This window comes from Microcaecilia unicolor, chromosome 1, assembly GCF_901765095.1.
Source record: "Microcaecilia unicolor chromosome 1, aMicUni1.1, whole genome shotgun sequence".
NCBI lineage: Eukaryota > Metazoa > Chordata > Amphibia > Gymnophiona > Siphonopidae > Microcaecilia > Microcaecilia unicolor.
This window is the reverse complement of record NC_044031.1, coordinates 550243677-550267893: the sequence shown is the minus strand read 5'-3', so window position 1 is coordinate 550267893 and position 24217 is coordinate 550243677. Positions and strand designations below refer to the sequence as shown.

General features: G+C 45.8%; 1 protein-coding gene across 1 annotated transcript in view; it reads left to right on the top strand.

The window, feature by feature from the left end:
- The window catches only part of RGS22 (regulator of G protein signaling 22), a 399161-nt gene that overhangs the window by 171214 nt on the left and 203730 nt on the right, over window positions 1–24217 (top strand). The window contains exon 9 of the mRNA XM_030217260.1: window positions 4087–4248. Coding sequence (XP_030073120.1) covers window positions 4087–4248 — 162 coding nt within the window. The remainder of the gene's footprint in view (window positions 1–4086; window positions 4249–24217) is intronic.

Below are 24217 nucleotides of genomic sequence, written 5' to 3'. Positions count from 1 at the left end.
AATAATAAAAAAATACATCTAATATAATAATTTGTACTGTCAATGTCTATGGCTGGCTGGCTGTCTGGGTTCGTAATATTCTGACATCAGCAAGCCTCCAGCGTTCCCTTCCCTTTCACTGTCCCGCCCTTGAATAAATACGAAATGATGTCAAGGAGGGCAGAACAGTGAGAGGGAAGGGAACGCTGGAGGCGAGCTGATGTCAGGATGTTACGAACGTAAGCAAGTGAATGCAACAGAACGCTGGAGGGGAGGTGACGTGAGCCCAACCTGCCTGCAGGGAATGCTGGAAGGGAGGGCAGGGCAGAGGAGAATCGCTGGGGAGGGCAGAATCATGGGATACAGATGGCAGGGCAGGGCACAGGACAATTGCAGGACATGGAGGGGATGACAGAATTGTGGGACACGAATGAGAGGGCAGGGCACAGGACAATCGCTGGACACGGAGGGGAGGACAGAATCATGGGACATCGAGGGCAGGGCAGAGGAGAATCGATGGGCATGGATGGGAGGAGAGGAGAGAATCATGGGACATGGATGGGAGGGCAGGGCAGAGGAGAATCACTGGACATGGAGGGGATGGGAGGCAAGGGGAGAATCACGGGACACGAATGGGAGGGCAGGGCACAGGACAATCACTGGACATGGAGGGGAGGACAGAACTGCGTGACATCGAGGGGAGGGCAGAGCAGAGGAGAATCGATGGACATGGATGGGATGGGAGAAGAAAGAATTGCGGGACACGGTTGCGAAGGTAGGGCAGAAGAGAATCGCTGGACATGGAGGGGATGGAAGGCGAGGGAAGAATCGCGGGACATGGATGGGAGGCTAGGGCAGAGGAGAATCACTGTTCATGGAGGGGAGGACAGAATCGCGGGACACCGAGGGGAATGCAGTGCAGAGGAGAATCGCTGGACATGGAGGGGAGGGCAGGGCAGAGGAGAATCGCTGGACATGGAGGGGAGGCCAGAATTGCGGGACATGGAGGGGACGACAGGGCAGAGGAGGATCACTGGAATTGGAGGGGAGACCAGAATCGCGGGACATGGAGGGGACGGCAGGGCAGAGGAGAATTGCTGCAAATGGAGGGGAGGTCAGAATTGTGGGACATGGAGGGGATGGGAGGGGAGGGAAGAATCGCTGGACATGGAGGGGAGGGCAGGGGAGAGAGGAGAAATTGCTTCGATGAGAGCCTTAAAAACATAATCGCTGTTACAAGATAGCCTTGCTACCACCCGTTTAATTTTTTTGAGAAACGGGCCTTTTTTTACTAGTTTATATATAATACAGAAGGATAGATGTATTAGTATGGCAAAGCAATAAGCAAGAACTAATAGCAAGACTTACCAATATGCAGTAGATCAGTGAGATTGCATTATCAGTGCAACTAATAATTATTCTTGAGATATAACTAATGGTTCTAGCCTAAGAAACCACATGCCAAAAGGTCCTGGATCACTTATACCTTTGCAATGTTTTCTATTTCGCCCCTGGATCATAGGAAGGATAAAAACTGACCTCACCCTGTAGGCTGCCTGAAAAAGTCCTTTGGCTCCCTCAGTGTGGCAGGTCTCTTCTTTCCCTCTCAGACTTCAAGCTGAAGTTTGACAGCTGGCTCCTGGAAAAGGCCATATGGATTGGCTACCACTGCTTCACTGTCATAAGAACATAAAAATTGCCATACTGGGTCAGACCAATGATCCGTCTAACCCAGAATTCTGCTTCCAGCAGTGGCCAATCCAGTTCACAAGTACATGGAAGAAACCCAAATAGCACCAAACCCAGGACAAACAGTGACTTCCCCCATGTCTATCTCAAAAGCGGAGTATGGACTTTTCCTCCAGAAACATATCCAAACCTTTTTTAAATCCATACATTAACCGCCGTTATTACCATATCCTCCAGCATTGAGTTTTAGAGTTACAATGTTTTTGTGTGAAAAAATATTTCCTCTTATTTGCTTTAAAAGTATTTCCATTTTTGAGTGTCCATTAGTCTTTGTACTTTTTGAACGAATGAAAAATTGATTTGCTTTTATCCATTCTACACCACTCAGGATTTTATAGACCTCAAACATATCCTCCCCCCCCCCCCCCCCCCCCCCCCCCCCCCCCCCCCCCCCCCCCCCCCCAGCTGTCTCTTTTCCAAGCTGAAGAGCCCTAACCTCTTCCACCTTTCCTTATATGAGAGGAGTTCCATCCCCTTTATCATTTTGGTCGCTTTTCTTTGAATCTTTTCTAATTTTGAGATACCTTTTTTGAGATACGGTGACCAGAATTGAATGCAATACTCGAGGTGATGTCGTACCATGGAGTGATACAGAGGCATTACAATATTATTGGTCTTATTTGCATCCCTTTCGTAATAGTTCCTAGCATCTTGTTTGCTTTTTTGACCGCCACTGCACACTGGGCAGAAGATTTCAGTGTATTGTCTATAATGACACCTCAATCTTTTTCTTGAGTGCAGACTTCTAAAGTGGACCCCAGCATCAGGTAACTATGATTTGGATTATTCTTCCCAATGTGCATCACTTGCATTTGTCCACATTAAATTTCATCTGCCTTTTGGATGCCTAGTCTTCCGATTTCCTAAGGTCTTCCTGCAATTTTTCACAGCCTGCATGTGTTTTGTGGCAGTGCACTAGCTCTTGGTGTTTTTCATTCTATTTAAAATATTAGTGTTGTATTGTTTTCTATTGCTACCACTTCTCTGAATTGATCAAGGTCAGCACAGCTATTATAGAAATAAGGTACAGACTTCTTAAGACTAACTTCAGCACTAGCTTTTACATCAGTAATCAACAGGTATTCTTAAGGGGTTTGATGAAATGGCAATTATATGATACTGATTATCATTCATGATTGCTAACATAGGGACCCTTATACTAAGCTGTGTTAGGTGTTAACACTCGCCTAATGCAGCTTAAAATGGCGTGCCATGGAATGTACTAAGGCATCCTGTGGTAACTGCCAAATGTGTGCAGCTGTCTTTGTGCTCTTTTTATGAGGGGGTGTGTCAGTGGTGGAAAGTGGACACTCCTGTGCTAGCCAGTTAGTGCAGGGGATGGGGCGGGGACCCACATGCTGGGTGGTGATAAATGCACACATGATAATTTTATAAAATGGTTGTGTGCTAATGAAAACATTAGCACATGGCCATTAATACAAAAAAAATAGAAAAAAAGGCATTTTACTGCTGCAGTAAAAATGGCCTTTAGCATTGCTTAGTAAAAGGACCTCATAGAGAAAACCACTTCATACAGAGAACATCATCTATCACTCTGATGCTTTGCAAATATTACTATCTAACCTGGCAGGGAGACTGTACTGAAAGCTAACCCTCACCATGTCATCTAGTTTAAGCACTGTTTGATATGTGGGAATGGCTTTGAAATTGCCCTTATTCTAGCAATTCAGTGGTAGGATGGTCTAATTTATACTTTTCAAATTTTACAAGCAGTTTATGGAGAATTCTGAATAATACCCAAAGAACATGGTAGTCATGCTCAAAATGTTCTCTGAAAGAATTAGGACATCACCTAATAAGTTGTTACTAATTGATGCAGGTTATCTTGGAATACTGTATATCATTGATAATATATTTAAAGGTTGCCAGGCATTTGATAAACCAAAGAGCAAAACTAAATATTCTAAATGTCCATATTTAGTGTAAAAAGAAAACCCAGTTTTCCTTGTATGTCCCTCCTCAAAATGGACCAAATCATGGCAGCATTGCAGCCCCAGCTTGGTATAATGCAAGCTGTTCACAACCATTCAAAGAATTTTTGGAAGAGCCATTTATAACTATAATGCACAATCACATAAGGAACAAAGAAAATCAGAAGTAGATGTCCTCTTTAATCCTTTTTTAAAGATTTTCTTTGAGGTGTTATCTAAAAAATCTTAAGTTTTGGCTCAGATAATGAATAACTGCAAACAATGGAGCTTTGACATCTGATTGTAGGTCTGGCTATGATTGAAATTTATAGAACTAATATGGAGACTCTGTTTCTGTCTATATAACTTTTTTTTCATTAAGCTGAATGTCAGTTACCTCATAGACATATAACTTTTTAAACTTTAGGCATCTCAATAAGATGAGGAAACTATACCTAGTGACTGGTGAAGACCATTACATGCATGCAGAAACCTTGCTGAAACTGGGCTTACGAGATGGAAATCAGTGGAATCCAAACCATTTATACTACATCCAGACTCGAGTAGTAAAGCCCTTGCTTCTATACTGGTAGGAATAACACAAGCTAATATAAACCTTTTATTGCATTTGTCTTTTCAACTGGTCGGATGTAAATAATTTTTGTTTTTCAGAAATCATAAAGGGGTTCTTTTCCTAAAGCTTATCATGCACTAACCAACATTAGCATCCATTAAGGCATTTAGGAATAAAATAGGATGTGCAGCATTTAGCATGGACTAAGCTTTGATAAAAGTGGCCCTTAGTTTATCTGATTTTTACTAATTTTTGCTCACTACCTTTGATGTCAGGCTCTTCACACAACCTGATTAATGTAGATCAATCACACAAAGGATGTGAGTGTAATTTGTCTCTGTTCTCATTATTAATTTGCTATGCAAAGAATGCAGACAAAGTAGGAGCCTAAAGATGGTCCATGAAAATGCTAATAACCTGAATCGCTGCACTAAGAGTTAGGAAACTAAACATATATATGGTGGTGTAAATAATGCACAAACAGCACTTTTTAGCGGAAAGAAATTTATAGACCAAGATGTCATAAGGCTCACAGAGGAACATTAAAAACTATTTATTTCTTCATGCAAAGAGTGATAAATGCATAGAATGGCCTACTAGTGGAGGTAGTAGAGATAACCTGAAAAGGGAAAGGAAAGGGGATGGGACTTGATATGCCGCATTTCTGTGGTTACAATCAAATCGGTTTATATATTATATACAGGTGCTTATTTTGTACCTGGAGCAATGGAGGGTTAAGTGACTTGCCTAGAGTACAAAGATCCTTGATGGCCAAGCAGTGAAAGGAAATCAACCATGATTTGTGGTGTGGAAAAGGGAGAAAATTTGCATGTTATATGGTACTTATAGTTCTTGAGACCATGTACTAAGGTGCAAATTTTTATAAACAGTAGGGGGAACTCTACACAATATTTTGCTTTGGTATTTAATGAACCAAATAAAGTTTCATAAGATAATTCCTGTAAAAATAAAATTTTGTAAGACAATTCTTGTAAATAAAAAAAAAATTGAAAAAGACGACTGCTTCTCAAGGAGGTATTATCTTTTTTGCTAAATCCAGCTTGTAAAGACATTTTTACAGAGATATTTACCAAATTGAGAATTAGTATGCTGTTTTACATGATATTGCATTACAGCAGTCATTGCTACTGAATTTAAGCAACATTTTTCATGTAGTAGACAATGCACAACATTTTGTTATTTGCAAAATCAAAAATTTCTCAAACGGTGCTTTTAGAGTAAAATCCAAAGTAGTGTGTGTTCTCCGAAGACAAGTGGGCCATTGGTATTCTTACATTTGGGTGATGTCATCTGACGGAACTCAGTGTGGACGCTGGCTAGTGTATACAGCTACTAGAAAATTCTAGCAGCATCCCACTGCACATCAACAGGTGCCTATCGATGGGAGGTTAAATTTTTTTCCAGCAAAGGTAGCCCCTTATAACCACTGACCGGTGGGTTCTTCAAATTGTCTGTCTCGGTTATGCTCTTCATTGTCTCAAAAACCACTAAATTGCCCACCATCTTACATCAGCTCTCAGCACAAGCAGGTACTTGTAGAGGAAATATGTGCCCTTCTACAGGCCAATGTGATCAAAAGTGTGCCACTAGGAGAGGAAGGGAAGGGATTCTATTCCATGTACTTCCTTGTGTCCAAAAAAACAGGGGGGGGGGTGTCCCATCCTGACCTAAAGACCCTGAACATATTACTGGTCAAAGAAACATTCAGGATGATTTCCTTGGGCACCCTTCTTCCCATGATTCAGGAGAAAGATAGGCTATGCTCTCTGGACTTGAAGGAAGCCTATGCCGACATTTCAATACTTCTCAGCCACAGAAAGTATCTAAGATTCTGAGTAGGTAAACACCACTACCAGTACTGCGTTCTTTCTTTTGGCGTTGCATCAGCTCCCAGGGTCTTCACCAAGTGTCTAGTAGTAGTTGCAGCATCGCTATGGAGACTGGGAGTTTACCTGTTTCCCTACATGGACGATTGGCTGATTAAAAGCATATCACAGAAGGGAGCACGAAAGTCAATGCAGAGAACTATTCAGGTCCTGGAGCACCTAGGGTCCATCATAAACTACCCCAAGTCCCACCTTCTCCAAACTCAATGAGTGGAATACATAGGAGCCCTGCTCAATACTTTGCAAGCTCTGGCTTTTCTGCCCCTGGTGAGAGCAGATGCCTTAATAGCGCTTCCCTCGCAAGTCTGAAGCAGCAAGCAAGTCATAGCTTGACAAATGTTGAGATTGTTATGCCACATGGCCTCCAAAGTGCATGTCACCCTCATGGCACACCTCCATTTGAGAGGTGCCCAGTGGACTCTGGCTTCCCAGGTGATCTCAAGCTGCTGGGTACTCAGTGGATGTCATTCATGTTCCACCAGAGCTGGTTCATTCACTCATCTGGTGGACATTTCAGTCGAATTTGACTGTTGGACTCCCATTCCAAATTCCACCTCATCAGAAGGTGTTGAAAATGGATGCATCCAGGGAATCAAGATGGTGCCGGTAACGGTTGTTGGATACCGGAGCTCCTAAGACTCGACAGCGTTCGCGAGAGAGAAATTCTATCCCCGACTTTAAGATGGAGAAAAGAAAGGGAAAAACGCCGGCACCTACCTCCTCTGTACCGGTGCTACCCCCAACTTCTCATCAAATGACGCTCGAAAGCTTTGGAATCAGGACCCTTGGCGTGCAGGCTTCTACTTCGACGGGCTCGCTCCAACTCGGTGCAGAGCGCAGCATAGAGGGCGCGACGTTGAGCCCTCATTCTCTCACCCTCCTCCACAACCCGGAAGTGTAGCAGAATCGACGGGCCCACAACAGTTGGAATTGCTGTTCGTGGAAGGAGGACCCTCGAGTACCTCTACTCCGGGGAAGGAGATAACAACTCAGGGGCAAATGCTGGTCGGGCATCCTGCTTCCCACGGAGCCAGTTCAGAGAGTCGTGGAGGAATGAAAAGACCAACCCAGGTGACAATGCCTATGCTTTGGGACGCAATCCAGGAGGTAAACAACACTTTACTTCAAATGAATACTTCCATAAAAGGCGAAATTGTGGAACTGAAGCAAACTAGTCAGAGTCTATCTATAAAAGTTCAAGAACAAAATGAAAAAATGTTGAAGATGGAGGCTGAGTTTAAACAATTACAGGATTTAACTGTGACTTTGGTAAAAGAAAAAGAAACTCAGGAAAGAAAGATGGAGTATTTGGAAAACAATGGGATGAAAAATAACCTGAGGATATTGAATTTTCCTAAATCTCCCCTAGTATCATCAGTGGATATGCTTAGAAAATACTTTGTAGATATATTGGGAATCCCTGTAGAGGGAGTTCCCCCTATTACAAGGGCCCAATATATCTCTGGAATAGTGAGATCCTCAGAACAACAACCCCAGGCTACTTCAAATCTTAATTTGACAGAATTTCTTGAGAACTCCCTGGAAGTGATCACTGAAAGAACAACTTTAATAGTGACATTCGCTCTTGAACTTGATAGAATATTTTCAGGCTATACTTTCGCCATTTAAATGATTGTTTCTTGGGTCAGAAAATCCAGATTTTTCCCCGACATGGCAAGGAGCACACAGAAAAGGAGAAAGGAATTCCTATTGTATAAATCTAGAGTTATTAATTTAGGTGCAACTTTTCTGTTAAAGTTTCCTTGCAAATGCCATGTAACTTTTGAATCAGTTAATTATATATTTTTCTCTCCCTCGAAATTGTTAGAATTTATTGTATTGAAGGAAGCTGTTAAGCCCGAGGATTTGCCTCCCTAATTGAGAACGCTGTTATGTTGGCTGTAAAATCCCTGCTCTAACCCAACCGTTAATAACTTAGTTTATAGCTACGTTATTTTTTTCTTTTTCCTTTTATATTGCCTAGTATCTTGATTCAAATTGATTGTGAACAAAATTTAAAAGTTTATCTTTCTATTTTAAGCCAGAAATGGCAGTAAGTAGTTTTCTTTTTTTTCAGCTGTTTGTATTTTCTGATATTTCCTCATTTATGTCATTGGATGTAAATGAAAAATTTATAAATAAAGAATTTAAAAAAAAGAAAATGGATGCATCCAACTTGGGATGGGAATCTCATGTAGATGGGCTTCACACTCAAGGAGTGTGGTCTGCTGAGGAGACAGATTTCCACATCAATCTCCTGGAGCTAAGGGCTATTTAGAATACTCTAAAGGCTTTCAGAGATCGGCTACAGAACCAAATTGTTCTTATTCAAACCAACAATCAGGTTGCATGGGATGCTACTCCTTGTGTCAGGAAGTGATACGAATGTAGCAGTGGGCCCTTCTTCATGGGATGGTACTGTGAGCCACAAACCTGGCCGTCAAGAGCAACAGCCTGGTGGACAGACTGAGCAGGGTAATGTAACCTCACGAGTAGTCTTTCAATATGGACATAGCCCACAAGATCTTCCAAGAGTGGGGCACTCCCTGGGTGGAACCTTTTGCTATTCATCTCAACAACAAAGTCCCTCACTTCTGCTCCAAGCTCAGATTACATGGCAGACTAGCATCAGATGTCTTTCTCCTCCATTGGGGGGGAAGGTCTTCTTTATTCATATCCTCTGATACATCTTATAGAGAAGACTCTGCTGAAACTCAAGCAAGATCATGGAACTGTGATCCTTATCACCCCTTACTGGCCGAGGCAGATCTGATTCCTTCTTCTGGAATTGTTCTCTGAAGCACCGTGGAGATTGGAATGTTTTCCAACCTTCATAGTGCAGAACAAGGTGTCTTTTCTGCCTCCCAACCTCCAGTCCCTGAATCTCATGGCCTGGATGTTGAGAGTATAGAATTTCAATCCTTGAATCTGCCTGAGGGTGTCTCCAAAATCTTTCTTGCTTCCAGGAAAGATTCCACTAAGAGGTGTTATTCTTTTAAATGGAGAAGGTTTACCATCTTTATTGTATTTATTTATTGGTATTTACTAACCGCCTTTATGAAGAGAATCACCCAAGGACCTAGATCCTCTTTCGTGCCCTACACAAAAATTGCTTGAATACCTCCTGCATCTCTCTGAGTCTGGCTTGAAAACCAAACCTGTAAGGATGCATCTCAGTGCAATCAGTGCTTACCATCTCCGTGTAGGAGGTTCTTTGTACAGCCTCTAGTTGTTTGATGTTGACAAAGCTCCCTGTAGAACCTCCCACTGTCACGGGATCTAAATGTTGTCCTCACCCAGCTGATAAAAGCTCCTTTCAAGCTGCTTGACTCGTGTCATCTGGCATATCTGACCTAGAAAGTTGTGTTTTTGGTGGCGATCTCTTCAGCTCACAGGGTCAGTGAGCCTGAAGCACCAGTACCTGATCACAACAGAATAGTTCTTTGCACGCACCCTCCTAAGGTAGTGTCAGAGTTCCATGTTAACCAGTCAATCATTCTACTAACATTTTTCCTAAAACCACGTGCCCATCGTGGTGAAAGCATGCTGCATACCTTAGACTGGAAGCGAGCCTTAGCCTTCTATCTGGAGTGGACTAAAGCCCATAGACAATCTATCCAGCTTTTTGTTTCTTTTGACCCAAACAGGATGGGGGTAGCCATTGGCAAATGCACTCTTTCCAGTTGGCTAGCAGATTTCATCTCCTTCACTTATGCCCAGGCTGGACTGATTCTAGAGGGTCATGTCAAGGCTCATAATGTCAGAGCCCACTTGAGATCAGCCTCCATTGAGGAGATTTGCAAAGTTACAATGTGGTCTTTGGTCCACACATTCATATCTCATTACTGCCTTGAGCAGGATACCTGACATGATAGCCAGTTCAGTCAGACAGTCCTGCAGAATTTGTTTGGTGTCTAGAATCCAACTCCACCCTCTTAGGCCCAGTACTCCACCCTCTTAGGCCCAGTTTTGTTATGTTCCAGCCTGCACCTTCACAACTAGATTGTATATAGCTGCTTAAGGTTGATTGACTTCAAGGCCTCAATGTTTGAGTCCCTGTTTTCCTAGCATGGTAGTGTTTCCGTGAGCCTGGTAGATAGAGATTCCCAGGTGTGATGCTGCTAGAATTTTCTAGTAGCTATTTGCTAGGCAGCATCTGCACCAGGCTTGGATGACATCACCCAGATGTGAGAATACGGCTGTGCTCAGAGCCTGGGAAAGGGAAATAGGACTTGATATACTGCCTTTCTGTTGGTTTTTGCAACTACATTCAAAGCGGTTTATATAGTATATGCAGGTACTTATTTGTACCTGCGCCAATGGAGGGTTAAGTGACTTGCCCAGAGTCACAAGGAGCTGCAGTGGGAATCGAAGCCAGTTCCCCAGGATCAAGGCCCACTGCACTAACCACTAGGCTACTCCTCCACTCCCTGCAGGTGAATAACTTCACTTTATTGGAAGTAATTAATACTATTTAGTAATTTGCATACAAAATTCTATTTGTGAAAGTTTTGCTTGCTTGTACATTGACCTCCTTATCTACTTTCTTATTATATGTTGCTGTAGCCATTTGTTCTAATCATACTACACAAGAGTCATGATGGTTCAAAATCTGAGTTAACTATTGGAGAATTGAAATTGGTACTTGAGGCCAGGAGCAACTGGGAGTATCTCTCAGACCTCCAAGTTATTTGAATGAGGTTTCTGGCAAAGAGATGAGGAGCATTGAAAGAAGATAACTTTAAAAAAAAAAGTGTCATGATTTAATACAATTTTCTAAATGCAAAGAGAAGAGAACAATAGCATAATGTACATAGAAGGGGCATAATCGAATGCGAACGCCCATCTCCATGGGTGACTATTTCTGAAAACGGGTACATGAAGGGGCGGACCAGACCGTATTTTCTAAAAAAAAAAAAATGGGCGTCCATCTTTCGCTTTGAAAATACGGTTTGTACGGACCAAATGTGCCATGGATTTAGTCGTTTGTGAGCTGGGCGTTTGGTTTTTTTTTAGCGATAATGGAAACTAAAAACACCCAGCTCACAAACGTCCTAATCCAAGCCATTTGGTCGTGGAGGGGCCAGGATTTGTAGTACACTGGCCCCCCTGACATGCCAGGACACCAACTGGGCACCCTAGAGGTCAGTGCGGTGGACTTCAGAAACTGATCCCACATGCATAGCTCCCTTACCACAGGTGCAGAGCCCCCAACCCCCCTCCCCCCAAACCCACTACCCACAAATGTACAACACTACCATAGCTCTTAGAGGTGAAGGGGGCACATACATGTGGGTAAGTGGGTTTTAGACAGCTCCCATTTACCAGCACAAGTGTTACAGGTGGGAGGGGGATGGGCCTGGGTCCGCCTGCCTGAAGTGTACTGCGGTACCCACTAAAAGTGCTCCAGGGACCTGCATACACACAGGTCTCTAGGACTTGTTGCTGCTGTATAACCTTGGCACACCAGTTGACACCTGAAGACTAATCGCTCCGAAAATGTCCTTTATTGGAATAAGCACGTTTACTCACAGTTAACTGCAGATCAGAGGTTGTGCCCACTGGCAACGAGTCTCCCTGGTACTGAGATTAGCAGTAGGTCAGAGCTGGCATAATGCTGTACAATGCCCTCTTTCAGCAACATTCAAGGTAAGAACTAGGTTCTGTAACGTGGCTAACACATGAAAGGGATCTAAAACTAGCTTACAAAAATGGCCACTGCCTCATGGACTACCGGAAACAAAACAGGGCACACTCTGACCCAGTAGGCAGGGGGAAAGCACCATGGGAGTAGAGCCTACCACCTACCAACATTGTGAGCATTTGCCACAAGCTAGTGGAATCACGGAGCCCAATACCCTACACCCACCACAATGCATTGCTGATGTGACTCTGCAGTGCACATAACAGAAAAGGTGTCACACTCACCCGAGAGCCACATCAGAACCAAGGAAAGGCTGTCACAGGATAGAACACATTCTGCTGTCATAGAGGTGGGTACGGCATTTGAGGCTGGTATACAGGCTGGCAAAAAAGGTTTTTCAAGTGAGTTCTTTTTGGTGGGAGGGGGTTAGTGACCACTGGGGGAGTCCGGGGAGGTCATCCATGAATCCCTTTGGTGGTCATCTGGGCAGTTATGCCACTTTTTGGGGACTTGTTTGTGAAAAAACAGGGTCCAAAAAAAGTGACCCAAATTCATGCTAAAAACACCTTTCTTTTTCGATTATCGGCCCAGGATGCCCATCACTCCTCAGCTGATAACCACACCCCATTCCCGCCTTCACCACACCTCCAACACGCCCCCGTCAACTTTGGTCGTTTCCGCGACAGATTGCAGTTGAAGCCGCCCAAAATCGGCTTTCGATTATACCGATTTGGGCACCCACTGGAGAAAGACGCCTATCTCCCGATTTAGTTCGAAATATGGGCGTCTTTCTCTTTAGAAAATAAGCTGGATAGTCTGTGAAGGTGAATGGGCTTGTTAGCATTTCATCTTTTTGTCTGACCCACAAGACACTTGGTTGACTTCTTTCTCCCTCCTGAGTTGCAAGAAGACCCCTCACCCCCACCCCTCCAACCCTGATCAAGCCCAAAGCAATCATTTTCAACATCAAAAATTACAATGAAGTCTCATTTAAAAGTTTTAACTGGTTAACTTTGCTAGTTAACCAATTAAATTTTACTAGTTAAAAATCTCCCCATGATATGCTAAATTTGTAAACTCAAAATCACAATGCAGACAGATTTTCCCAGTCAAAAAGAGGGCGAGGTTGGAGACATGCTTACAGGGTCAGATGTATAGGCAGTTTGTTCAGTATTCAGTACTAGCTGGTTAAATCTGGCTGGCCAAACTCCCTACTGTTGCTTATTTCCTCTTCCCTCCGGGCAACAAAACAAAACTTTGTATTGGGCCAAATGCAACACATTTCCTCTTCTTCCCACCTGCAATACCGAAATTTGTAGTGGGTCGATGACACTCTGTGCACTCTGCTCTTCCCTATTTCCCATGCAGAAAAGAAAAAAAGATTTAAAAAATTTGAGAAGCAAACTTCCTTCTGAATCCCTCAAACTATTCTGAAGCTGCCTTCTGCTGATTTCTAAGCACCAGCACTTACAGTAATATTCATTTATTCTATGAAGTGCCAGTGAAGGGACCAAACCCTGATTAGAACTAAAGGGCATGTTTACTAAAGTGAGCTAAGCAGTTAGCATGGTTTTTAGTGCATGCTAATCAGAAGCATAGGCCCATGCTGACAACTACCATGTGCTAAAACAGGAATTTCAGTTACCAGCATCCCACTTTTTTGGCTATTTGCAACTTAAACATGATCTTGCCTCATTACCATAGACAGACCTTACAGGAGGTGTTGAGGAAACTGTATCAGAGGCATTTATGCTTGGTTCCCAGCAATCAGTGCCACTTACTTACTATCACTGCTATCTAAAGAATTCCACTCCCAACCTAGACTACACCTCCTTGGCTAGAAAGTGCTCTGTGGATCTCCAATGTGAATTATCAGCTGATCAATTTCACAGCTTTGTCTTAGGCATTCAGAAGTGTCTGGAGTCAATGATACTACGGGAATTCTTATATAAATTTGCTCCGAGACGCCACATTTCTCCTTCTAGGCCTTACAAGGCCCATCTGGTGGTGCAGAACTCCTGCAAGAAATGTGGTCAAGTGTCCGTTTCTTTGGGCCATATGTTCTAGACGTGCCCACTGATCAGCAAGTTTTGGAGGACTGTTTTGTCAGCTATTCAGCTTGGAATCATACGTTTACTTACATTCCTTTGATACTATTTGGACAATATGTCTACACAGACCAAGTTTAAGAGGGTTTTTCCCATTTTCTTTCTAAGGCAATAATGTATGGAATTAAAGCAATTTTACACCTTCAGCTGAGATTGGAGAGTCCGACTCTACAATCTTGATGACAATTGTTGTTAATAGCCCTGACACTGGCCCTAGACATCACTTCAGAGAGACTTGGGAGCCCTTCTGGTTAACTCTGCCCACACGGGCAAGCAGTTGTATCCTTAATATCTAAGTGCTCATTTTCTCGAAGTTGTGTGATAACCATTTTTCCAGAGTGTGTATGGGGTGGGGTTGGGGAGGGTTTAGCTTGTTGGTTAACATTTTAAATATTATACCATTTGTAATTCACATTCTTTTGTATTTCTTTGTTGTAGATTAATAAAAATGATTTAAATATAAAGTTAATAGGCTTGTTAAGGGAAAGAGAAGACCTTTTTGATTGAAGGTTGGGCAAACAAATCAATCACTTCCCCCATCCCTCAAATTTTCTAGTTGCCAATGCTCTGTGAGTGAAAAGCCAATGGCCTGTGGTCCCTGCAGCCCACTCTATTCTGCTGCCTATGGTGTTTGTAATATGCCGATCTCCCTAACTATTTAATCATTTATTTTTATAATTACCTAATATTTTAATAAAAATTGATAATTAAAAAAAAGATCTGTATAGACTATAGTCAGGGTAGGAAAAAAAATTGCTAGCTGACTTTGTCTTTCTCAGATAACAAAGGCAATTATTTTAGAAGCCTTATGCACAACGGACTTAAGTAGCAATTTGAGGACAGTCTTGGTCTATACTTGAATGTGCTGGCCAAGTTGAGATAACTGCATTTAGAACATAAGAATATAAGCATTGCCATACTGGGACAGACCGAAGGTCCATCAAGCCCAGTATCCTGTTTCAAACAGTGACCATTCCAGGTCACAAGCCCCTGGCAATATACCAAAAGAGTAAAACTGATTTTTTTTGTTGCTTGTCCTAGAAAAATGCTGTGGACTTTCCCAAGTCCATCTTAATAATGGCTTATGGACATTCCTTTAGGAAGTTATCCAAACCTTTTTAAACCCTGCTAAGCTAACTGCTTTTACTACATTCTCTGGCAAAAAAATTCCAGAGTTTAATTACACATTGAGTGAATAAATATTTTCTCTGATTTGTTCTTAATTTACTACGTAGTAGCTTGATTGACTGCCCTCTAGTCCTTGTGTTTTTGGAAAGAGTAAACAAGTGATTCGCAGCTACCATTTCAAATCCATTCAGTATTTTATAGACTTCTATCATATCTTCCCTCAGCCATCTCTTCTCCAGCTGAAGAACCCTAGTCTCTTTACCCTTTCCTCATAGGAAGTTGCCCCATCTCCTTTATGATTTTTGTCACCCTTCTCTGTATCTTTTCTAATTCCGCTATATGTTTCTTGAAATGCGATACCAAAATTGCACACAGTATTTGAAGTGCGGATGCGCTATAGAGCAATACAAAGGGGTATGATAATATTCTCAGTTTTGTTCTCCATTCCTTTCATGTATTCAGCCAAGGCAAGTTTTGCCTCACCAATTTGCTTCATTTTTTGAAGGCATGAATAAACATTTTGATAAAGGTGAGTCGGTTGATGTGGCGTGTGAGCCCTTACTGCTTACCGCTAGGTCAATGGATGGCAGTAAGGGCTCAGGCTGTAAATAGGCATGTCCTAGTTTTAATTTCAGCACACCACCATTTCCCGGCCCATTAAAGGGTATCAATAGAAATCAAACAAAATAAAACATGGAAAAGAAAATAAGATGATACCTTTTTTATTGGACATAATACATTAGCTTTCGAAGGTTGCCCCTCTTCGTCAGACCGGCCCATTAAAAAAAGCCCTTTTTCTCAGCCATGGTAGAAATTGGCCCAGTGCACGCCCAAAACCCGCGCCCACACTACCGCAGGCCGCTTTTTACCACGACTTAGTAAAAGGACCTCAAAGTCTCTACTTATATGGTGTTTAGCCCCACCCAGTGCATCCCAGAATACACTGAACAGGGCGTGGGAACCACCATTTTGTTCCAGGCTGGCAGGAGGGAGGAGCCATTGCTCCTGCCCTCCTGCCTACACCTTGCTGTAAAGGTACAGGGAGGGGCAGGGTGGGGGTCAGGTATGGGAGGGTGTGTGTGCACATATGCAGGGGAAGGAGTTCGATCCACTGGACCACCAGGGAAAATGTTTTTAAAAGGTCCTGGAGGGGGGGGGGTCACAGTGCACTGGACCGCCAGGAAAAATGTTTTAAAAGGTTCAGGGGTCATGGGGGAGTTGCGGTCCACAGGACCACCAGGGACAATGTTATTAAATGGTTTGGGGATCATGGGGGGGTTGTGGTCCACTGGACTACCAGGGAAAATATGTTTAAAAGGTTCAGGGGTCGTGGGGGGGGGGGGGGGGGTCGCGGTCCACTGGACCACCAGGGAAATTGTTTTTAAAAAATTCGGGAGGGGGGGATGCCGGAAGGTGAGAGGTAGGAAGTGCAAGCAGGCAGCCTTTGCAGCTGTCTGCTTGCACTTCTCTCTGGCATGTAAAATTTGCTCGTTAAATTAGGGCTGCTCTGGAGCTGTGCATCCCCTGGAATACACATTAGACTACGAATGAGTTCATTAGAATACTAATGAGCTCATTGTAATACATTTGCATGGGGTTCTCGGCTGCTAACAGTAACAGCACACGTTAGAGCCACGGAAAACCCCTTTGTTCATTACTAAGTACCTAAACGTTAATAGCACTGTAAGCTTTGCGCTTCTGGCCCTATGTCTGCCCAAGTATGTTAGCATTCTAACCAATGGCTAACAATTGGTGCAGATAATGTGTTTGTATATATATGTGATTTATATTCTATTAAACAACGTTTTATGGGTCTAGAAAATCTGCCCACATAAAATAGTCTACAAGGACACATTATGAGGTATATCAGATAGCTACTGTTGCAATCTGAAGTAATTTGAGATGTTATGTTCTTCTGAGATGTTGGAACTTGCCACACGTCAAACAACATCTTTGAAGGGGTGATCAGGTAGTGCTACTCCAGTTTGTGGTCGATCATACTGTGCTACACGAATGTCTGGATTAAATATGCATATTAGGACCCGTTTTCAAATGGTTCAGCGAGTTCCTGACAAATAGGAGTTACTCAGTCAAACAAAGTCAACAACTCTTGATCTACTGGCTCCCGGGATGCTGTGTACCACAGGGCTCCCCTCTCTCCTCCATTCTACTCAACTTCTTTATATCCTCACTAGATTCTATAGACCTAGCCTTGGCAAGCTGCTACTGTCCTATGCTGACAACATTCTATTTCTCTTACCAGTATTGCAGCCAAATCATGATCCCACCCAGTCCATTACAATGACTATGAATGCCATCCAGAATTGGGCCCAAACAGACTAAAACTGAACCCACAAAAGACCAAAATCCTATGGTTCCAGAATCCAGGAGTCAGTCTCACCATCAATAATAGTATACACCTTGACTCCTCTCTATAGTTCTCCACCCACATCAATCAGGTCTGGAAGAAAACTCTGTTCAAAATGAGGCAAATTGGACTAATAAGGTCACAGTTCAACCAGAATGCCTTTATACTTCTGATCCAAATGCTTGTCATGTCACATCTCAACTACTACAACATTTTATTGCTTGGTATCAAATCACAATACCTAAGGAAACTGCAAATAATACAAAAGACTGCAGCAAGACTGGCTCCCTGTAGCTGATAGAATTAGATTCAGAGCCACCTGCATCATTTTTCAAATTCTACATGGCACCAGAATATCATCACTATACCTGGCAAATTCTGGAATATCATCACTATACCTGCCAAATTCTGTGGCACCAGACTATACCTGGCACAATCCAGGCAAGTGAAAGACCAGCTGTTCTTATCCTCTAGGTCTTAGAAGGACAACAGATTTCAGAAAACCTTCAACTCGCATTTCCCAGTGGCTAGGACTTCTCTGTGGAACCTCCTGCCAATCACTACCAGAACAGACCAATTTCTTTTCCCAAAAACGTCTAATTGAACCCCGTCACCACATGGTACTTATGAGTCTTCCTACCCGTTTCTTATCTCCCTCTTGTTCATGTTTCTCTCTCCTTCGGCCATCTAACTAGTTTCTTCATGCCTTGTTCCAATTGAAGCATTCTAATTGTTGTAAATCACTCTAAACACTATTTGGAGATATTAGCGGTACAGAAGACCTAAATTGAATTGAATTCTAAACCCTCTATTGTGAGTTGACACATATTCTATGTTCTAACAAGGGCTCACATTGTTGCTTGTAATCACTATGTTTGTATGTAAGAATGTCTCCCAATGTTTTGGCTCTCTGCTACACTATTATGGGATGTTCTTGAAAAAACTAATAATTTTTTTCTATCTTTATATTTATTGAGAACACTCCAATGTTTATAGATCAATGCTGTCACTCTTGAATCACCACTTACAAAAGGGAGCACTGCCACTAATCTGTTTTCTTCATTAGTGTTGTAGTATTGAAGTACTAGATCACACTGAGCAAATTTAGTTCTAAGGTAGGCTCTCTTAATAACCTTACTTCCATATCATCAAGCTGATCAATCCATAGACTGGTGGGTTGTGTCCATCTACCAGCAGGTGGAGATAGAGAGCAAACTTTTGCCTCCCTATATGTGGTCATGTGCTGCCGGAAACTCCTCAGTATGTTCTCTATCTCAGCAGGTGGTGGTCACACACAGCAGCAGCTCTGGCTAGGCCTCCAAGCCTAATTTTTAGGTTTTGTTGAGTGCCTGGGGTTGAGGGCTCTTTTGAGCAAGTGCAAACCTGGTGGTGCCAGGTCCCTCCTTTTCTCCCCCCTCCCGCTGGCTCCGTTTAAAAAAAAAAAAAAAAAAATTTTGAACGTCATTAAAGGCGTTTATTTCGACGTTTATTTAAGCGTCTATTGCAGCTACTCACTGGGACACCAGGTCGTTACAACTCGGAGCGGACAGCAGGTAATTTTTACCTTTTTATAGTGGGCAGGGGGTTCCCCGATTCTTCTCCTCGTGGCATATGGCGTCGGAGGGCGAGGGCGCAAAGGGTCGCTCCCCGGGTCGCTTGAGCGCTTCTAGAGGGGATGCGGGGGTCTTGAAGCCTGATTCGCCCTGGTTGGGTGACAGTTTCGTGACCGATGAATGTCCCGGTCCTTCCTCCGGCGTGGCGGTTTTTCCCGCCATAAACGCCCATCCCCCGCTCCTCGCCTCCGCCATCTTGGCCGGCCACGCGGCTCGGACGGCTTCTTCTTGGGCCACCCTTGAGGTTGGAGACATTAATGCCATGAACGCCCTTAATTTGGGCGACGGCACAGAAGCGGCTAAAGTTAAGAGCCGTTCTTCCCGCGCGGCTCCTTCGCGGAGTTTCGCGCCGGACGCCATTTTGGATGCGCAGCATGTCTCTCCCCCGCTATTGCGAGCGCCGGTTGAGGGTGCGCCTAGGGCTGTTGCCCAGGCTGCGGAAGTGCACAGTCTGGGGGGTTTCTCCCCCGAGTTTGTTTTGCTGCTGCATCAGGCCTTCCTCATGCACAACGCTGCCCCTGCTCCCTCGTCTGGTAAAGAGGTTGAGGTTCCCAGAGGTAAACGCCCTCGGGTTGATTCCCAGGCCTTGGAGGAATTTGTCTCCTCCGATGTAGATGAGGGCAGCGTGTCTGAGGTCTCCCAACGGTCCTTTGCGGATTCCTTGGAGGAGACGGATCCCCGCTCGGATGGAGCGGATGACCCCTCTGCGGCGCGGCTTTTTCGCCCAGAGGATTTGCCCAACCTGTTGTTACAGGCCATGGACACTTTGAAGATTTCCTCTCCGGAGGACGTCTCTCCCTCAGCCCCTGTTGGCTCTGCCATTATGCTGGGGACGAAGCGCCCGCATAGAACCTTCCACGTGCATGATGCCATGCACACCTTAATTTCGGCTCAATGGGATGTCCCAGAAGCGAGCCTTAAAGTGGCTAGGGCTATGTCCCGCCTCTATCCTTTGGCTGTGAGTGAACGTGAGGCCTATCTGTGGCCTACCGTGGATTCTTTAATCACTGCGGTGACTAAGAAAACGGCATTGCCGGTGGAAGGTGGCACGGCCCTAAAGGACGCCCAAGACAGGAGATTGGAGGCGGCCTTAAGGTCGTCCTTTGAGGCGGCTGCTTTAAGTTTGCAGGCCTCAGTTTGCGGCTCCTATGTGGCCAGGGCGTGCCTGACTATGGTGCAGCGGGCTTCCCCCTCGGATCATTCCTTGAGGGCTGATTGGCCGGCCCTGGAATCGGGCTTAGCCTATTTGGCAGACTTGCTGTATGATGTCTTGAGAGCCTCAGCTAAAGGCATGGCTCAGACAGTCTCTGCGCGGCGGTGGCTCTGGCTGAAACATTGGTCTGCTGACCACGCCTCTAAATCCCGCCTGGCTAGATTGCCTTTTAAAGGCAAGCTGCTCTTTGGGGTCGAGCTGGACAAAATCGTGACCGATCTCGGCACGTCTAAGGGCAAGAAGTTACCAGAGGTCAGGGCTCGGGCTAGTGCTCGTCCCGGTTCCTCCAGAGGACGGTTTCAGGAAGCCCGTCGGTACCGCCCGGGCAGGTCGGGTTCTTCTGCCCCCTCTTCCTTTAAGAGGAATTTCTCCCCCAAGCAGCATTCCTTTCGCAGAGACCGCCGTCCCGGAGGTGCTCCCTCCGGTCCTCCCCCAGGGTCTCGTACCCAATGACGGGGTCTTGGTCCACGCCCCAGTGCAGATTGGAGGACGGCTGTCCTCGTTTCTGGGCGAGTGGACACAATAACTTCAGACGCTTGGGTGCTGGAAGTCATCAGAGACGGCTACAAGCTAGAGTTCTGCCGACCCTTAAGAGACGGGTTTGTACTCTCTCCCTGCAAGTCTCCGGTCAAAGCTGTGGCAGTGCAGCAGACTTTGGACAATCTGATCCGCCTGGGTGCGGTCGTTCCGGTGCCAGAAAGTCAGCTTGGCAAGGGGCGTTACTCCATTTACTTTGTGGTACCAAAGAAAGGAGGTTCTGTCTGGCCTATCCTCGACCTCAAAGGGGTCAATCGGGCCTTGAAAGTGCGGCACTTTCGCATGGAGACTCTCCGCTCTGTTATAGCGGCAGTGAAGGCAGGGGAGTACCTGGCATCCTTGGACATCAAGGAAGCATACTTGCATATTCCCATCTGGCCTCCTCATCAACGCTTTCTGCGTTTTGCAGTCCTGGGCCGACACTTCCAGTTCAGAGCCCTCCCGTTCGGGTTGGTTACTGCTCCGCGGACCTTTTCCAAAGTAATGGTGGTCATAGCGGCCTTCCTGCGAAAGGAAGGAGTACAAGTCCATCCTTATCTGGACGACTGGTTGATCCGAGCCCCCTCTTATGCAGAGTGCGGCAAAGCTGTGGACCGGGTAGTTGCTCTTTTGAGCTCCCTGGGATGGATCATCAACTGGGAGAAGAGCCAGCTGCGCCCGACTCAGTCCCTGGAGTATCTGGGAGTTCGATTCGACACCCAAGTGGGCAGAGTGTTCCTGCCAGACAATCGGATTGTCAAACTTCAGGCTCAGGTGAACCAGTTCCTAGTAGCCTCTCCTCTTCGGGCTTGGGACTATGTGCAGCTGTTGGGCTCTATGACGGCCACGATGGAAGTAGTGCCCTGGGCCAGGGCTCATATGAGACCACTACAACACTCCCTGCTGCAGCGCTGGACTCCGATGTCGGAGGATTATGCTGTGCGTCTTCCCTTGGATCCAGCAGTTCGCAAGGCACTGAGCTGGTGGATGCAGACAGACAAGTTGTCTGCGGGAATGCCTCTGGTGACCCCAGAGTGGATTGTCGTCACGACGGACGCCTCGTTGTCGGGCTGGGGAGCCCACTGCTTGGGAAGGACAGCGCAGGGGCTCTGGTCTCCTGCAGAAGCAAAGTGGTCTATCAACCTCCTGGAACTCAGAGCCATTCGGTTGGCGCTTTTGGAGTTCATCCCGGTACTGGTGTTGAAGCCTGTACGGGTCCTGTCGGACAATGCCACGGCTGTGGCCTATGTCAACCGCCAGGGAGGTACCAAGAGCGCCCCTCTAGCCAAGGAGGCCATGAATCTATGCCAGTGGGCGGAAGCGAACCTGGAACAGCTGTCAGCGGCCCACATTGCTGGAGTCATGAATGTCAAGGCGGACTTTCTCAGTCGCCATACCTTGGAGCCCGGAGAGTGGCAGCTATCTGCTCAGGCGTTCTTGGACATCACGAAGCGCTGGGGCCAGCCGAGCCTAGATCTGATGGCGTCATCGGCCAATTGCCAAGTGCCGCGCTTTTTCAGCAGAGGACGGGACCCCAGATCCCTGGGAGTAGATGCTCTTCTCCAACAGTGGCCGACACAAGAGCTCCTCTATGTGTTCCCGCCCTGGCCCATGTTGGGCAGGGTGCTAGACCGGGTGGCAAAGCATCCCGGCAGGGTAATCCTGGTGGGTCCGGATTGGCCCAGACGTCCCTGGTATGCGGACTTGATCAGGCTCTCAGTCGACGATCCTCTGCGGCTGCCAGTGGAGCAGGGCCTGTTACATCAGGGTCCCGTGGTGATGGAGGATCCCTCCCCCTTTGGTCTTACGGCCTGGCTATTGAGCGGCAGCGTCTGAGGAAGAAGGGCTTCTCAGACAAGGTCATCGCCACTATGCTGAGAGCGAGGAAGCGCTCTACTTCTACTGCTTACGCCAGGGTTTGGCGTACCTTTGCAGCGTGGTGTGAAGCAGGCTCACTTTCTCCCTTCACTGCTCCAATTTCTTCAGTGTTGGCGTTCCTGCAAGAAGGTCTGGAGAAAGGCCTGTCGCTCAGTTCCCTTAAAGTCCAGGTAGCGGCTCTGGCTTGCTTCAGGGGCCGCCTGAAGGGTGCTTCCCTGGCTTCGCAGCCAGATGTGGTGCGCTTTCTCAAGGGAGTTAATCACCTGCGCCCTCCTCTGCACTCAGTGGTGCCTGCGTGGAATCTCAACCTGGTGCTAAGAGCATTGCAGAAGCCGCAGTTTGAACCCTTGTCGAGGGCATCTCTGAAAGACCTGACGTTGAAAGCAGTCTTTTTGGTGGCTATCACTTCAGCCAGAAGAGTGTCCGAGCTCCAGGCGCTCTCATGTCGAGAGCCTTTTCTGCAGTTCACTGAGGCAGGAGTGACTATTCGCACAGTGCCTTCCTTTCTGCCCAAGATTGTTTCTCGCTTCCATGTGAATCAGCAGCTCTGTCTCCCTTCCTTTCGTAGGGAGGACTACCCAGAGGAGTACTCTGCTCTTAAATATCTGGATGTGAGACGAGTCATCATCAGATACTTGGAAGTGACCAATGATTTCCGGAAATCGGATCATCTGTTTGTCCTGTTTGCAGATCCTCGTAAGGGTCTGCAGGCTGCTAAGCCTACAGTGGCAAGATGGGTCAAGGAAGCCATTGCAGCGGCTTATGTGGCCGCGGGGAAGGTGCCGCCTATACAGCTGAAGGCTCACTCCACAAGAGCTCAGGCGGCCTCGATGGCAGAGGCCGGTTCCGTCTCCTTGGAAGAGATATGCAAGGCGGCAACTTGGGCTTCGGCCCATACATTCTCCAAGCATTACCGCTTGACTGTGGCTGCTCGGGCGGAGGCCCGGTTTGGAGCTTCAGTGTTGCGGTCAGGGATTTCAATGTCCCGCCCTGGGTGAGTACTGCTTCGGTACATCCCACCAGTCTATGGATTGATCAGCTTGATGATATGGAAGGTAAAATTATGTATAATCATACCTGATAATTTTCTTTCCATTAATCATAGCTGATCAATCCATAGCCCCTCCCAGATATCTGTACTGTTTTTATTCTGGTTGCATTTCAGGTTCAAGTTTAGTCTTCAGTTACTTCAGAAAGACTTCGTGTTCAAGTTTTTTCACTTGGATTCTTCAAGAGTTAAGACGAGTTTGTGTTACAGTGAGCTGCTGCATTCCTCTCCCCTCCGTTTTACGGGGCTGGATTGAGACTTAAAATTCTGCCGGCACTCCCTCCCGCTTCGTGCGGCTGTAGGGCAGCTTTGTACCCCTCCCGCTTCGGCGGTGTTAGGGTCAGTCAGCTCCTCCCGCGGTTGCGGTTGCAGGATAAGCCAGATCCCCCGCATCGGCGGGTGTGGTGTCCCTCCCCCGCTCCGCGGGGATGAGCTGGACGGATTCCCCTCCCCCACTTGTGTGGGGATGAGCTGGGTTAATTCCCCTCCCCCGTTTCGGCGGTGGTGAGCTGGGCAGAGTGTCCCTTCGTGGGTGTAATTCTCTAAGTGCTGAGTCCTGCG